Source organism: Oryzias latipes, chromosome 13 (genome assembly GCF_002234675.1).
Source record: "Oryzias latipes chromosome 13, ASM223467v1".
NCBI lineage: Eukaryota > Metazoa > Chordata > Actinopteri > Beloniformes > Adrianichthyidae > Oryzias > Oryzias latipes.
The window spans coordinates 500,001-516,498 of record NC_019871.2 but is presented as its reverse complement, the minus strand read 5'-3'; the positions used below and the strand labels follow the sequence as shown (position 1 = coordinate 516,498).

Genomic DNA, 16,498 nt, shown 5'->3' with positions numbered 1-16,498 from the left:
TGTGTGTGTGTGTGTGTGTGCTGAAGCAGTTAATGAGTGCTGAGGTTAATCTTTGTGTTTTCATAATTTGAATGACGCACAACAGGAATGCAGCACACAATGACTACCCCCCCACCCCCACCCCCACCATACTGAGCTCCAACATCCGAAGGAGGATGGATTTCTAAGTACACTTTATCACCCAAACACAAAGACACACACAGACACACAGACACACACAGACACAGTTCTGTCAGCTTGTAACACAGACGTCTGGTTGAAAAACCTTCGTCTCAGTTTAGTTGTGAGGCTGACAGTCTGTGTTTGTTTCCTAAAAACACGGACAAAAAGCTTAATCTAATCCTAATTTTCTGACGTGTTTTGATGGGTTTTGTCTTTTCTTTACAGTGAAACATTCTTGTAGACGTTGTGTTACAGTGATGCTTGTGTTGCCGCAGCAGGAGCTGCTTAGGACTCACAACAACACAGATAATGATGTCGCTGTTAGAAGAAGAATCTCAGGAGAAACCGGACTCATGAGGAAGAAGACAGCAAACACAACAAATGTTTCTGACCCAGGTGTCATAAACCTGAATAAATGGAATTGTGTTTCATATCAGAGAAAAATACAGGAACCTTGAAAAAGATGGAAAAGTGTTTCCACAACAAACGGATCCGTGTGCGGTTTGTGGTTCCTGCAGACTCGGTGTTTGCAGCCCAAACACCTCCAGGTGGGTCAGATGTCTCTGATGACCAGATGTACACAAACGCACCGTTTCTCTACATCTTTAGAACACATCTTTGAGCTTAAGTTAAAAGGGACCATTTAAACTTTGTTACTAATAAAACAGAATCTTCCGGGAACTTTAAACTTTATCAAAATAAATCATCTGACTAAAGTTATTGAAAGACAAAAATGTTTCGATGCCACATAATCCACAGACGTTCACTTTGGTTTCTCATTTAAGAGTAAAAACAGCATTTGGGTCTAAATGTTTGAAACTTTAATCACTTATGTACTTTATTGATAAAACTTTATTTATACATGACGGTTTATAGTCATTGTTGGTGTAGATTTGTGTCCTTATCAAACTGAAACAAGAATATACTTTTATTAAACAGGGGGGGGTATAATAATAATACTTTTAGTGCATTTCTTCAACTTTTCTACTATTTACAGTTACCGTATACTATGTATACAACTATACTTCTACTACTACTACAACTAATACTACGACTACTAGTACCTAAAGGCTGCTTACAGTTCATTTGGACTCCGAACTCCAGAACTCGTCCTGCATGAGAATTACGGTCCTAACGGCTTGCCATACCCGCCCAGCCAGTTAAATGCCGCGGGGCGCGCGCGCTCGCCTCAGTCTGCGCGAGCTCTCAGTCTGACAGCTCCGTTCCGGGCTCCGGTGTTCGCCTCCGAGGACGACCTCTCCCTGGACCCAGACGCCGGACCGACCCGCGGATCCAGAACCATGGCTGCCAGCTGTGAGTACACATGCGGGTTTGTTCTGACCCGTCCAGTTCGGTTCTGCGTGACGCGCAGAAGAAGGACATTTACATCGTTTCCCTCGCATGTTCTGATCAACCCCAACCTGTTGAGTCCGGTTCTGGTCCGGAAGTTTCCGGAGTTTTGCTCACAGCTTCAGTCTGGTTCTGGTTCTGACTTTCTGGACTTCCTGACTGACTGCAGTTCAGTTCTTCCAGAACCGACTTGATGTTCCCTGCTGGTTCCTTTAGACCCAAACGTTCTGCAGGTCAAAGCTCAGAGGAAGGTTCTGGAGAGGATCCATGTGAAGTGAGGAGCAGGAGGTGCAGGACAGGACCCCCCCCCCCCCCCCCAACAGCTGGTGCTGCTGGACCTTCAGAGGAGGAGAACATGTCTTCCCAGTGTCCCCCCCCACACACACACTTCGAGTCCCTTTGGTCTCCTCCGAGTCCTCCTGGTCTCCTCTGACCTTAGAACGACCTCCTCAGGAGGTGGTGCGTTCAGGGACTGCAGGACACGTTGATGAGTAACTGACCTTGGTGTGAATGTGAATGTGCAGACGTTCGTGTCAGATGAGCAGAACCTCCTCTTACCTGAGCGGTTGGAGGTTCTGCTCATCTTCATCGTTCCTTTCTGTTCCAGTATTTCATTAAGCGGAACGATGGTGCGTTCACTGACCTCCTCTGACTCTGCAGGTTCTTTCCGTCCAGTCTGTAAACAAACGGCTGAAGTCACATTCATCCGTCACTCTCTTTTCTTTCTTTGACGTTTCTTCACCGCAGTCCTTCCTGCCCTTCCTCCTCCTCCTCCTCTTCCTCCTCATTCAGTGGCTCTGCAGGCAGAAACTGAAACCCTGCTGGACCGCCGGGCCAATGAATGACGGCGCCAATCAACTTCCTGTCGGGACAAAACCGGCAGAGCTGCCTGGGCTCTGAGTGACAGATCTCAGAGGTTCTGCTGGGTCGGACGAGTGTGTGAGGGGGGGGTCCAGGACCCGAGGCGTCTGGGGGCCTGCTGGGTCCAGAGGAACCCTGAGGAGGACTGTCTGTTTGGACCCGAGTTCTTCAGGCTGGCTCCTCCCCCTTCTTGTCGGCTGGTTGTCCTGCGGGCCGTCTCCATGGAAACGAGTTCAGAATAGTGTTGAACTTTGGCCTACTGGCTGCAATAAACAATCCAGATGGCAGCAGACGCACCCTCAGAGGTCAAAGGTCACAGCGGCACACTGCAGAACTGACGGGAGAGGGCCGGTGCAGATGAAGCAGCCTTATTGGCCATTGATGGAAGCGCCTATGAGAACCACCTGGACCAAGACCGTCCTGCTCAGAACCAGAGGTGATCTTTCAGGAGAACCAGAAGGACTTTGTGGGATTTTGGCTTCTGGATCTCCGCCTTTAGTTTGGGGCCGTTTCCTCCATCAGTAGCTTCTCCTATCTCCACCGCTCTGTGTTAAAAAGTTCTGATCCGCGACTTGGCTTTGGCTTCAGGAGCCGTTTTGGCTGTAGGGGCCGTTCTTCAGGGGCCGTTGGAGATGTCAGTCCTGGGTTTGGTGGGATGGACCATCGGCGTCGGTCCTGGAATCCTCTTGGTATTGAGATGAACCCAGAATGCTTTGGGGCTGCAGGCGCGTCAGCAGTGCTGTGGAGTCGCATGTCTGACGCTGAACTCCGGTCACGCTGAGCAGAACCTGAAGGCCGTCTTTCATCTTCGCACATGTTTTGATTCGGTTCAGACCCGGAATGAAAAGCCGAGCCCGGCTCTGCCGTCACGGAGCGATGGAGGCGATTAAAGCGGGAAAAACAGCCTCAGTTCTTCCTGCAGTTGTTCCAACACGAGGGACGTCCATGGGGACGTTGGAATGCGAGTCCAGGTCCTGGTGTCGGGGTCCATGTGAGACGTCCTGCCTGTCCACAGAGACCGCCGTCTCCTCTGTGGTCCACACAAGCCCCGCCCACCTAGAGAATAAGAACTCGTACTTCCACCAGCTCTTTGTGGACTTCATGTTTGCAGACGACACGGCTGTGGTTGGACGACTCACCAACCAGGATGAGTCCGGCTACAGGCTCCTGACCTCCTACCGGTGTGTCATGGGTGGTGGTGGTGGTGGTGGGGGGGGGGCGTCAGAGGAAAGCTCTGCAATGGGTGACCAAAGCGGCGCAGACGACTGTGGGCTACAGACCAGCACCGAGATCCACGAGACCAGATGCAGGAAACGAGCCTCCGCATCCCGAAAGACCCCACTCACCCCTCACACCCTCTGAGGCGGGAGGCTGTGGAGCAGAAAGAGCAGGACCACCAGACCGAGGATCAGTCAGGCTGCTGGACTCCTGAACAGCAGCGCTATGTGATAGATTCTCTTCTGTGCAATAATCGTAGGAATTGTAACACATCAAAGTGATGTGTGTCTTACTTCCTGTCCTCATCGCACTGTAACTGCTGGACCGCAACCAAAGACACATATTTAGTTTATCCCTGTGGGTTAAGACAATAAAAGAATCCTGAAGCTGACTTTGGTTCAGTTATAATGTAAACAGACAGCAGAATCGCATGTTCTGTACGTGACTGTCAAAATACACAACCAGAGACACACAACCACACAACAAACAGGTTCAACAAGACCAGTGTGGAGATCCTCCATGCGGGCGCCAGTTTTCCAGCTGAGCAAGGCTTTGGCCCGGAGCGTTTGACAGCCTCTATACATCAACACGCCACTCTGAGTTTTCATGGAGTCCCTGTTCACCTCCACACGGAGAACGCACACACGGGACCAAATCTGAAACCAGAGCTTCTCTGATTCCCCACGTTTCACTGGACGAACCCTGGTGGGACAGGAAGGAGTCCCAGAACTCCTGCTGGATCACATGTCCTTCCTTTTTAGGGAACAGACAAACAATTGGTTGGTGGAGCGGCGTTGATAACAGATGCTTTTATTGTCTCTTCAATCCCATCAGCCACCTCTCTGTGCCGCTGGTTGAAGCTCCTCCATGGTGGTGGAGTTGAGGTTGTAAAGCACACCTCAAGGTCTGAGGTCACTACGAGGCCAGGAAATACTGTTCTGCCCGTTTTTATCTGCTGTATTTTCCGCACTAGAAGGCCTCAAAAGCCTTAAGGAATTCCGGTTGTGTTTACTGATGACGAAGCGATTTGGAGAAATTTCAGTCCGTTTTCCTTTTTGAGCTGGAAACTAGGTTGGCCGTTTTATTATAAACACGCTAATGTGGCTAACGCAGCTAACGCGGAGTGGTTCAGACTGCGTTTTTCTACGTCAATGCCAGTACCAGTATTACTGTATACCTCAATGCCAGTATCGGTAGTACTGTATACCTCAATACCAGTAATGGTTGTACTGTACACCTCAATGCCGGTACTTTTGGTATCCATCCCCGGTAAAGACAGTAAACGTTTAAGATTTGTTGTTCTTTAAAACAAGTTTTTTTTAACAAGTTTCTAACGATGTCAAACGTTAAGCCGTCCCCCCGGTCAGCGGCTTCCGGAAAAACATGGGAGTTCTTTGGGAACTGAACCAATCAGCTGCAAGGAGCTTCCTCTGCAGGACGGCTGGACGCTCCCCTGGAGACGGTTTAGGGGATCAGTCCCCCGACAAGAGGAGTAGAGCCGCTGCTCTTCCACATTGACAGGAGCTAGTTGAGGTGACTCGGGTAGCCCTCCCCCAGTGGGCGTGGATGGAACTTGACCAAAGTGGGGAGGTGGGGCAGGCCAGAAACCTCACAGTAGCGGGGGGTGGTGGTGAGGGGGGCGAGTTCCGAAATGGTTCCTGCTGCCTAAAAACTCCAGACTAGAATGACGCTCATGATGGATGCTGAAACAGCAGTTCTGGGTAAAATCCTACAAACAGATGAGGGGGGAGTTGGATAAGAAGCCCCACCCTTCTTTACGCAGGTGGTGCATTCATCTGGAGGGCCGTGAACGCGGCGTGACGAGAAGAACCAGAGGATTCCAGAAACCTGCAGATCTGAGTCAGGAAGTCATCGATCAGCTTCATCGTTTCATCATGAAGACGCTGATGTTCTTCCCACAGACCAGCACTGATGGGAGTCTTACCTTAAAAAGTCATTAGTTACAGTTACTAGTTACATCGCCCAAAAAGTAACCGAATAGATACTGCACCTTAACATTAATCAGTTATTTTGCTGAGTAACTAGTTATGAATTTGTGTAAAATGTGGCAGTAAATGTAGTATTTTTCCTAAATTTCTTTCAAACTGCAAACTACTGCAGTAACTTAATGACGTGTAGTGATCTGGTGTCGCTCTACCAATGACATGTTGTTTGATTGAGAGAGAGAGAGAGCAGATATTTAAGTATTTGCCAGAATTATTACACAAAACTCAGAAACGTAAAAACATCAAGAAGAAGAAAAACCAACAAAACATCTGCTGCTTCACTCTTCTACCAAGCTGAACGTTAACATTCAGACAGACACGAACAATAGAAAGAACGCCTTTACGTGTGGACAAACACAAACGTCAGCCGTGTTTCGAGTATCATGTTTGTTTTTGTCACCTCTGATGGTGGAAAGACTCTGACTCGGCAGTGACCAGCGGGAGCCTGCGCTCCTCAACCTTCACTTATGTTCAGCTCTGCCACTTTCTCCAGTTGGTGTCGTTCTCGTGGTGCAGCGTCCCCCCTTTGTTTGGGGTTGGGCCTGAGCAGCCTCAGACGGACGTCGGTCATGTAAAGAACCGTTGATGTGTCCTGCCTTAACATGCTACCGTTACCGGCAGATTCACCGTCACAGACACTTCACGGAGAAAGCGCCATTGTGGACCCGCCCACTTGACCAATCATGACTAATCCCAGCCCCCCGGCGTCTCACAGAAGACTGAACAATCGGGGTGGGTGGGGGGGGAATAGTAGCACTTGAGGCTAACTGAACTACATGAATAACCTGTGAAGTAACTATTTATACTAGGTAACTATAACAGCGTTGTAGCGCGAATCCCAGTAATTGGATTACTCTGGTACTCATAACGCCATTGATAACGCAGCTGTACTGCATTATTCCCAACACTGCAGATGAACACAAACGCACACACACAGTGAAGGTCGAGGCTGAGGTGTGCCCTCGTCTGATTGGGTATCTGCTGCTCTTCCTGGTTTCCTGTTTGTGTTCTGTGTAGATAAAAAGGTCAGGACGGGGTCACCCTGTGAGGCGTTTAAGTGTTGTTTTGAAAATCAACACGTCGACCTAAAAATGAGCAAAGACCAAAGAAAATATGTCGTCTAGATGTTTTCATTTTACAAAGAGATTTGACTCACGGATGTTGAAAACCTCAGACATGTCACTGACTCACCAGACGGACGGTAAACACGGAACGTTGAGAAATGTATCAAAACCGTTGATCTGTAAAACAGAGCTGCACTGAAAGTAGAGTCGACCAAACTTTAGAAAGTCGTTTTGTTCCGTGTTCCAACCAAACAATGAAGTAGCAGTAGACATTTGCCTCGCCTTGCTAGTGCTGATCTAATGTAGCATGCTAAAGCTAGCTAATGCTAATTGTATCGCTGAGAAATGACTGATGAAAATGTTCTTCCTGCAGGAATAGTTTATGTTGCTAAGCTGCTACAGTCCTGATCTAATCCACATTGGTTCCTGATTGTTACCCAAAATGCTGCTCAGTCAAGGATCTGAAGCCTTAAAAAGTCTGGATCTCCACCACGTCTTCACGTTTAGGTTGTAGACAGCGTTTCTATTTCTTCCTAATGCTCTCCACTCACGACGAAGTGCAGACGGACAGTTTTCTATTGGGAAAGATTGCTAGAAGTTTGAAACTAAAACTCTTCATCATGGCCTGGTTGTTCTCCATCATGGAGGAGTCTTCAATCCCTGACGTTCTCCTGTGGTGGAGGGTTGAGACGTTCTCCTGTGGTGGAAGGTTGAGACGTTCTCCTGTGGTGGAGGGTTGAGACGTTCTCCTGTGGTGGAAGGTTGAGACGTTCTCCTGTGGTGGAGGGTTGAGACGTTCTCCTGTGGAAGAGGTTTGAGACGTTCTCCTGTGGTGGAAGGGTTGAGACGTTCTCTCGTGGTAGAGGGTTGAGACGTTCTCCTGTGGTGGAGGGTTGAGACGTTCTCCTGTGGTGGAGGGTTGAGACGTTCTCCTGTGGTGGAGGGTTGAGACGTTCTCTCGTGGTAGAGGGTTGAGACGTTCTCCTGTGGTGGAGGGTTGAGACGTTCTCCTGTGGTGGAGGGTTGAGACGTTCTCCTGTGGTGGAGGGTTGAGACGTTCTCCTGTGGTGGAGGGTTGAGACGTTCTCCTGTGGTGGAAGGTTGAGACGTTCTCCTGTGGTGGAGGGTTGAGACGTTCTCCTGTGGTGGAAGGTTGAGACGTTCTCCTGTGGTGGAGGGTTGAGACGTTCTCCTGTTGTGGAGGGTTGAGACGTTCTCCTGTGGTGGAGGGTTGAGACGTTCTCCTGTGGTGGAGGGTTGAGACGTTCTCCTGTGGTGGAGGGTTGAGACGTTCTCCTGTGGTGGAGGGTTGAGACGTTCTCCTGTGGTGGAGGGTTGAGACGTTCTCCTGTGGTGGAGGGTTGAGACGTTCTCCTGTGGTGGAGGGTTGAGACGTTCTCCTGTGGTGGAGGGTTGAGACGTTCTCCTGTGGTGGAGGGTTGAGACGTTCTCCTGTGGTGGAGGGTTGAGACGTTCTCCTGTGGTGGAGGGTTGAGACGTTCTCCTGTGGTAGAGGTTTGAGACGTTCTCCTGTGGTAGAGGTTTGAGACGTTATACTGTGGTAGAGGGTTGAGACGTTCTCTCGTGGTAGAGGGTTGAGACGTTCTCCTGTGGTGGAGGGTTGAGACGTTCTCCTGTGGTAGAGGGTTGAGACGTTCTCCTGTGGTAGAGGGTTGAGACGTTCTCCTGTGGTAGAGGGCTGAGACGTTCTCCTGTGGTGGAGGGCTGAGACGTTCTCCTGTGGTGGAGGGTTGAGACGTTCTCTCGTGGTAGAGGGTTGAGACGTTCTCCTGTGGTGGAGGGTTGAGACGTTCTCCTGTGGTAGAGGGTTGAGACGTTCTCCTGTGGTAGAGGGTTGAGACGTTCTCCTGTGGTAGAGGGTTGAGACGTTCTCCTGTGGTAGAGGGCTGAGACGTTCTCCTGTGGTAGAGGGCTGAGACGTTCTCCTGTGGTGGAGGGTTGAGACGTTCTCCTGTGGTGGAGGGTTGAGACGTTCTCCTGTGGTGGAGGGTTGAGACGTTCTCCTGTGGTGGAGGGTTGAGACGTTCTCCTGTGGTGGAGGGTTGAGACGTTCTCCTGTGGTGGAGGGTTGAGACGTTCTCCTGTGGTGGAGGGTTGAGACGTTCTCCTGTGGTGGAGGGTTGAGACGTTCTCCTGTGGTGGAGGGTTGAGACGTTCTCCTGTGGTGGAGGGTTGAGACGTTCTCCTGTGGTGGAGGGTTGAGACGTTCTCCTGTGGTGGAGGGCTGAGACGTTCTCCTGTGGTGGAGGGCTGAGACGTTCTCTCGTGGTGGAGGGCTGAGACGTTCTCTCGTGGTGGAGGGCTGAGACGTTCTCTCGTGGTGGAGGGCTGAGACGTTCTCTCGTGGTGGAGGGTTGAGACGTTCTCCTGTGGTAGAGGGCTGAGACGTTCTCCTGTGGTAGAGGGCTGAGACGTTCTCCTGTGGTAGAGGGCTGAGACGTTCTCCTGTGGTAGAGGGCTGAGACGTTCTCCTGTGGTAGAGGGCTGAGACGTTCTCCTGTGGTAGAGGGTTGAGACGTTCTCTCGTGGTAGAGGGTGGAGACGTTCTCTCGTGGTAGAGGGTGGAGACGTTCTCTCGTGGTAGAGGGTTGAGACGTTGTCTCGTGGTAGAGGGTCGAGACGTTGTCTCGTGGTAGAGGGTCGAGACGTTGTCTCGTGGTAGAGGGTCGAGACGTTCTCTCGTGGTGGAGGGTTGAGACGTTCTCCTGTGGTAGAGGGTCGAGACGTTCTCTCGTGGTAGAGGGTGGAGACGTTCTCTCGTGGTAGAGGGTGGAGACGTTCTCTCGTGGTGGAGGGTTGAGACGTTCTCTCGTGGTGGAGGGTTGAGACGTTCTCTCGTGGTGGAGGGTTGAGACGTTCTCCTGTGGTAGAGGGTCGAGACGTTCTCTCGTGGTAGAGGGTGGAGACGTTCTCTCGTGGTAGAGGGTGGAGACGTTCTCTCGTGGTAGAGGGTTGAGACGTTGTCTCGTGGTAGAGGGTCGAGACGTTGTCTCGTGGTAGAGGGTCGAGACGTTCTCTCGTGGTAGAGGGTCGAGACGTTCTCTCGTGGTGGAGGGTGGAGACGTTCTCCTGTGGTGGAGGGTTGAGACGTTCTCCTGTGGTGGAGGGTCGAGACGTTCTCCTGTGGTAGAGGGCTGAGACGTTCTCCTGTGGTAGAGGGCTGAGACGTTCTCCTGTGGTAGAGGGCTGAGACGTTCTCCTGTGGTAGAGGGCTGAGACGTTCTCCTGTGGTAGAGGGCTGAGACGTTCTCCTGTGGTAGAGGGCTGAGACGTTCTCCTGTGGTAGAGGGCTGAGACGTTCTCCTGTGGTAGAGGGCTGAGACGTTCTCCTGTGGTAGAGGGCTGAGACGTTCTCCTGTGGTGGATGGTCGAGACGTTCTCCTGTGGTGGAGGGTCGAGACGTTCTCCTGTGGTAGAGGGTCGAGACGTTCTCCTGTGGTAGAGGCCTGAGACGTTCTCCTGTGGTAGAGGGCTGAGGGGTTCTCCCGTGGTAGAGGCCTGAGACGTTCTCCCGTGGTGGAGGGCTGAGATGTTCTCCTCGTGGTGGAGGGCTGAGATGTTCACCTGTGGTAGAGCGCTACATTTGCAGGCATACTTAATTGAATCAATGTTTCATTATTTTATATGAATGCTTGTAACCTTGTGACGTATTTTTCACAGGAATTTAGTTGAATATTCCTGTTCAAATAAAGAAATGGCGTTCACACCAAAGAAAGGTATTTCTTACAACAGACATGTTAGACTAAATGTTGGATTGATGTTGGTCTCTTCCGTTTTTTGTCTATATGCATCAGTCAAAATCAGATTTTGTAGAAGGAGTCCCGTTTGGGGAATAGTTTGGGATGTTTAACTTTATGTTGGTACTATCCATTTCTGTCATATTTCAAATGAACAGTTCTCCGTCTTCGGTTTAGTCGTTTGATAGATTCCATGTTTGTGTTTCTTCCTGCCACATCCTGATCTGTCACACGAAGAGCAGACGTCTGTCAGAGGTCAGAGGTCGTAGCGTTCGGTTTGCTGGACGCCTCATGCAGACGTTTGTGACAGCAGAGACTTGGGGCGTGTCCCACTCTGAGGAGCGTGGCATGACGCCTCGCCGTCTCTCCTCATCTGTGTGGCCCCTGGCCACGCCCAGCATGGAGCAGCATGGGACCCGTGGGCCCTGGCCCCCTTGGCCCCCCCGTCCCTCACACTATCACTGTCCTTTCCGCTCCATTGTTTGTGTCCAGAAGCTTCCGCGATGCCCTGCGACCCTCTTCAAGAAAACAGCGCCGCCGGGGCTGCTGGGTATTTTTAAAGGCAGCTCCTGTGAATCACTTCCCCCTTCGCCCGGCGGCCGCGTGCGTCTTCCTCTGCAGTCGTGCACGCGTCTATTTCGGGCTACACGGCGTGTCCCGACTGGGGAGGCTGGAAACACGAACAACATCCGCCCCCGCTTCCCCACTTCAGAGGGGTTCACCGACACTCGCACACTTCACACGCCGCACACTTTCATGCGGCGCGGCCTCCCCAGGAAGCCAAAGAAAACAACGAAAGTTAGCAGAAAAACGAGAAGAAGAAGAACAAAACTCAGAGCCACAAGATTGAAAAACTTGTCTGTCTACAACTCTGACGACGTTCTGCCCTAAAGCGGAGAAAAAACACAAAACAAGGTCACAAAACCGGCTTTCAGTAGATCCTGAAAATACAATCAGTCCATGTGATGAAGACGGGACGTTTCTTCATTGAAGAAGATCAGGAAAAGCTTCATTTGAAGGCAGTTTTTCAGGTTTTATTCATCTGGTTCTGGTCTGATCCTGGTCTGGTTTTAGTCTGATCCTGGTCTGGTTCTGGTCTGATCCTGGTCTAGCTTTAGTCTGGTTCTGGTCTGATCCTGGTCTGATCCTTGTCTGATTCTGGTCTGATCCTGGTCTGATCCTGGTCTGATTCTGGTCTGATCCTGGTCTAGCTTTAGTCTGATTCTGGTCTGGTACTGGTCTGGTTCTGGTCTGATCCTGGTCTAGCTTTAGTCTGATTCTGGTCTGATTCATGTCTGGTTCTGGTCTGATTCATGTCTGATTCTGGTCTGATCCTAGTCTGGTTCTGGTCTGATCCTGGTCTAGCTTTAGTCTGATTCTGGTCTGGTTCTCGTCTGGTTCTGGTCTGATCCTGGTCTAGCTTTAGTCTGATTCTGGTCTGATTCATGTCTGGTTCTGGTCTGATTCATGTCTGGTTCTGGTCTGATCCTAGTCTGGCTCTGGTCTGATCCTGGTCTAGCTTTAGTCTGGTTCTGGTCTGATGCTGGTCTGATCCTGGTCTGGTCTGGTCTGGACGGGTCAAACGGCGCCCCCTAACTGCTTCAGCAGGAGGATGTGTAGGAAAGTTGCGGTCGTTTCGACTCCGAACGGTTTCTGTACATTTCAGGTTTCTTTTCTGTTTCTGAGAAAAGCTGCATCGTGGCTGGATTTCTGCGTGATTTGAATTGAAAACATTTCTTATTTTTATTTATTTTTTTATTTAACCTTTATTTAACCAGGAAATAGAATCGAAAAGTTTTTATTTTTCAGTCTCAGTTGAACTTGAGTTCTCTCTCCTGGAGAAAGGTGACACTCCAGCAGGCCACGCCTCCAAACGGTTAATGTTTAACGTTAACCCGGGCGTCAGCGTTGAGCTGTCAGGCAGTTCGGTTTTATTTGATGTTTTTCAGAGATCGGAACAAACGCGTAGCCGTGATGAGGTGGAGGTCCGGTTGGTGGGGCCGGCGGGCGGGTGTGTTCTGGCGTTCACGTCAGCGGGGATCCACTTTATGGGTTTAGGAGAGTTTTATCAGTGTTTGCCGGTTGAAAGGCTTATGGCGGCTTGCCTTAAAGCACACATAATCATTACAGCCTTTCACTGAATCATTGCTGCGCCCCGATCTGCATCGGACAACATCTGTTAATGTTTGAAGACTTTATGGCTTGTTGCTGATTCCGGCGGTGGGAACATGTGACCCGGATGATTAAGAACCAGCTACTTCCTTCAGTCTTTGATTCTGGCTTTGGAGAGTTCTTGTAAGGTTTTCTTCAGGTCAATGACCTCTAAACCTTTCACTTTTATTGAACCACTGCACGGTGGCACAGTGGTTAGCGCTCTTGTCTCACAGCAAGAAGGCCCCTGGTTCAAGTCCCGGCCGGGGGACATGAAAAACAGAACATCATTGGGGGACCTTTCTGTGTGGAGTTTGCATGTTTTCCCCGTGGATGCGTGGGTTTTCTCCGGGGTCTCCGGCTTCCTCCCACCGTCCAAAAACATGCTTCATAGGTTAATTGGTTAATCTGTGTGAGTGTGAGAGTGAATTGGTGTGTGATTGTGGACATTCTACCCTGTGACAGCCTGACAACCTTTCCAGGGCGTCCCCTGCCTTCGCCCACAAGTGGCCGGGATAGGCTCCAGCATCCATTCTGGGATAGGCTCCAGCATCCATTCTGGGATAGGCTCCAGCATCCATTTTGGGATAGGCACCAGCATCCATCCTTGGATAGGCTCCAGCATCCATCCTTGGATAGGCTCCAGCAGCTGTAGCAGAGAGATGGATGATGTATGACACAGGGCTGGATCGGATGAATGATTAATCTTTATGTTCTGGGCGTGTTTCACGGTTTCCCAAAGGCGTGACGCACTGAAGGCCTCCTTTATGGCTCTACACCAGAACATTTGACCTCTGCCCTCTCGTCTTTGTCGACTTTCTGCTGTTGAGAAGCACGTGTGAGTTGGTTTAGGGGGTGAAGATGTTGAATATGGTCCTTAAGACTGGACACTCATTGCAGAAGGACCTCTGGTGTTAAATGGACCGATGTTTCTGTCAGCAGGTGTTGGGTCAGTTGCCATGGCAACCCTTGACCTCTGCTGTGACCCCGGCCTTTGCAGTTCTGTCAGTAGATGTAATTGTTATCCCTTCAGGTCTGCAAAGTCCTGTTGGCATTTAACTTAAAGGAATGGTGTCAAAGCACAGAAGCTCCGCCTACTGTTGGGCCCTAAGCTAGTGGGAGTGTCTGAGGAACTGAAGCTTCTTCACACAAACTTTACTGAGTTCATGGTTTCCATGAACCAGATGGGGCTCAGGTTCTAGCAGACATTAACACGGGTCTGTTTCCGGTCTGTCCAGCAGTTCCATCAAGCTTCTCGCTGCGTTGAACCAGTTTCCAAAACTCCTCAGGGACTTGAGTTTGTGTCTGAATTCCTCCACTACTCTCTGCTGACTGCTCTCTTTGGAGGCGTCTGACTCTACAATTCTGCATCATCAATGCTCATCAGATTGGGGAATATAGACCATAATGCATTGCGTTTGAGAATGTATGTGAATAATTTTTTATAAATCATCCAAAGTTTCATCATCAGAACTCAGTGGCTTCATGAATAGCCTTTGGCGTGGAATGACATCATAGTTGTTGTTTGTAAACAGATGAATAAATGGGAGGAAGTTGTGAGCATGTGCAGTAGCATCCAGAGGCCTGTGTCGTCTCTTAGGGGTCAGTAGTGAGGGAACTCAGTAGTCATAATTTTGCGGGAGACAGATGTGAAACCACGAATGGTTCTTTCTGTTCTCACAGAGCAGGGGCGGGCACTGCCACGAGGCTCCGCCCACCCCAAAGCAGCCCGTGTCACAGTCGGCTCGGTCAGACTTTGTAATTCTAAATCCGGTTGAGATGTTTTTGCTCATTTTTCTCTTTCACAGTGTTATTCTTTAGAAACAATATGCTAATTAGGTGATGATGTCATAAAGTGCCGTCTAACGCAGCCAATCGCTGCTTGTTCCACACAAACAAAATAGCAGTCGTTTCCTGAAGCGCTCCATCATTCTGATTCATTTCTTCTTCTTTTCACAGATTTATCCCTCCCTGCCCCCCCCTCCCTGACCCCATCATGCCTATTCTTAAGAACATCCCTCTGCGCCTGAAAGGCGGCGGTCCAACTCTAGACAACGCCTTGATCATCCGCAGGATGAGCCTGAACATAACCCCCCGCCATAACCCCTTTGAAGACGACGACGACGACAGCTTCCACGGTGGCCACGGCGACCACTGGTCCCCCGCCAGCTCCCTCCTGGACGGCGACGCGCCGAGAGACAGGAACCCGTTTGAGGATGAGGAGGATGAGAACGAGGCGAACGAGGGTAAAAAAGGAAGTGCAGGAGGAAACGGATCGGCGAAGGGGTCTTTCAAGTTCATGTCGCCGCTGAAGAGCCTCAGCAAGCTGGGGAAGAACCTGAGGGTGTCGGGGCGGAGCAAAGGAAGTGACACGGTGTCCCCCCAGGGGTCGCTGCAGGGAACACCTTCTCCTTCAGCGAAGAAGAAGAGGGGCCGGAGGAGCTCCGAAGGAAGTCTGCTCAGGTAGGACCAACCGTCAAAAAAGCATCTGAAGGCCGTTTTCTGGAACCCAGAGATTTATAGAACAGCCTTGAACGACGGGGAACTCCTGAGACCTTAAAGACCTCTAAGGTCAGGAAAGCTCAGAGAGAGCTTCTATCTGAGCTTTCCTGACCTTATTGAGGTAAGGTCTTAGAGCGGGAAATGCAGGAAACCCGGTTTTCTGTTGACTAAATTCCTAATCCTTTGCAGTTGGTTCAGGTTGCTTGAAACTCTGTCGGCACCGTTTGGACTCCGGTCTGCTCTCTCTAAGGTTTGCTGGGAAATACCGCGACGGCCTCGGATCCCGTAAGGAGTCGTTCACCAACGGCGAGCCCAACTGCTCAGAGAGCGAGTGCGACTCCACCAGCCGCCGCGTGTCTTTCATGAAGATGGTGGGTTTGGGGAAGATCAAGAGGGAGTCTGGGGCCGATCGCTCGTCCCAGAGCCCAGAGGAGCAGCCGGCGCCGGAAGAGGAGGAGGAGGTGGAGGAGGTCGTCAAACCCAGAGAGCCGCTGTCGGGTAAGACGGCGGCGTACAGCCGGACAAACTTCTAGTGAAACGAGAAGACACCCCGGTGTGAATGCAGCCTGGGCGGTCCTCTGATGATTCAGCAGGGTCATGGAAGGTCAAAAGGTCATCAAGGCCCTTCTTTATAAGAAGCTCAGGGTTCTCCTGAAGAAACAGCCTGCGGTCGTGTGACGGATGGGTTCGGATTGGCCGGACTTGAAGCCGTTTTTTTCAGCTTTGTGGTGGAGGTCGTCTCTGTTCGATGGGGAAATGTCGGCGTGTTTTCTTCTAAAATAATTTATTCTGTGAGGTCTCAACAGTCCGGATGGTCTGAGTCAAACCCTGAGGGTCTCACTGGTTCCCTCCTCCTTTTGCCCCGCTGTCCTGCCCCCCTCCTCATTGCATGGAATGATGCAGACCTTCTGTCACTGAGATCATCTCCTCTATTTTTGCATTCGTTATGAAGACAGAATAATTGATGACACGCCTCATCCAGTCTATGCTGCGTTCACACCGGCCTCGGAAACGTGCCGCGTTCAAGCTAACCGCACGTCCGTCTTTCGGCCTAAAACACACGACTAGTGGTTGAGTTTTAGGTGAAACCAGTTGACCTTTGAGCAATCAGGGACAGATTTTGTAGTGACTGCGGCTGAACGATGTGAGGAAAACTCACGATATTAGTGATCAATGTTGTGATGACAATATAACTTGCGATAAATGAACAAATAGCAAAATCAACAAAAACATTTCCATTTCACTGCAAAAGTTTGATTTAAATCTTCTTCTTCCACTTTCGGCTTCTCCCATCAGGGGTCGCCACAGCGAACAAGTCGCATGGTAAATTTGGCAATGTTTTACGCCGGATGCCCTTCCTGACACAACCTTCTCTAACCGGGCTTGGAACCGGCAGAGGTAGAGAAGGGAACAGGGAGCAGCCTGG

At 50.5% G+C, this 16,498-nt stretch overlaps 1 protein-coding gene across 1 annotated transcript in view; it reads left to right on the top strand.

The window, feature by feature from the left end:
• Positions 1-1,299: 1,299 nt before the first annotated feature.
• The window catches only part of LOC101158910 (tumor necrosis factor alpha-induced protein 2), a 31,628-nt gene continuing 16,429 nt past the window's right edge, over positions 1,300-16,498 (top strand). Inside the window, exons 1-3 of the mRNA XM_011492692.1 lie at positions 1,300-1,476; positions 14,530-15,033; positions 15,323-15,570. Coding sequence (XP_011490994.1) covers positions 14,567-15,033; positions 15,323-15,570 — 715 coding nt within the window. The 5' untranslated portion in view covers positions 1,300-1,476; positions 14,530-14,566. The remainder of the gene's footprint in view (positions 1,477-14,529; positions 15,034-15,322; positions 15,571-16,498) is intronic.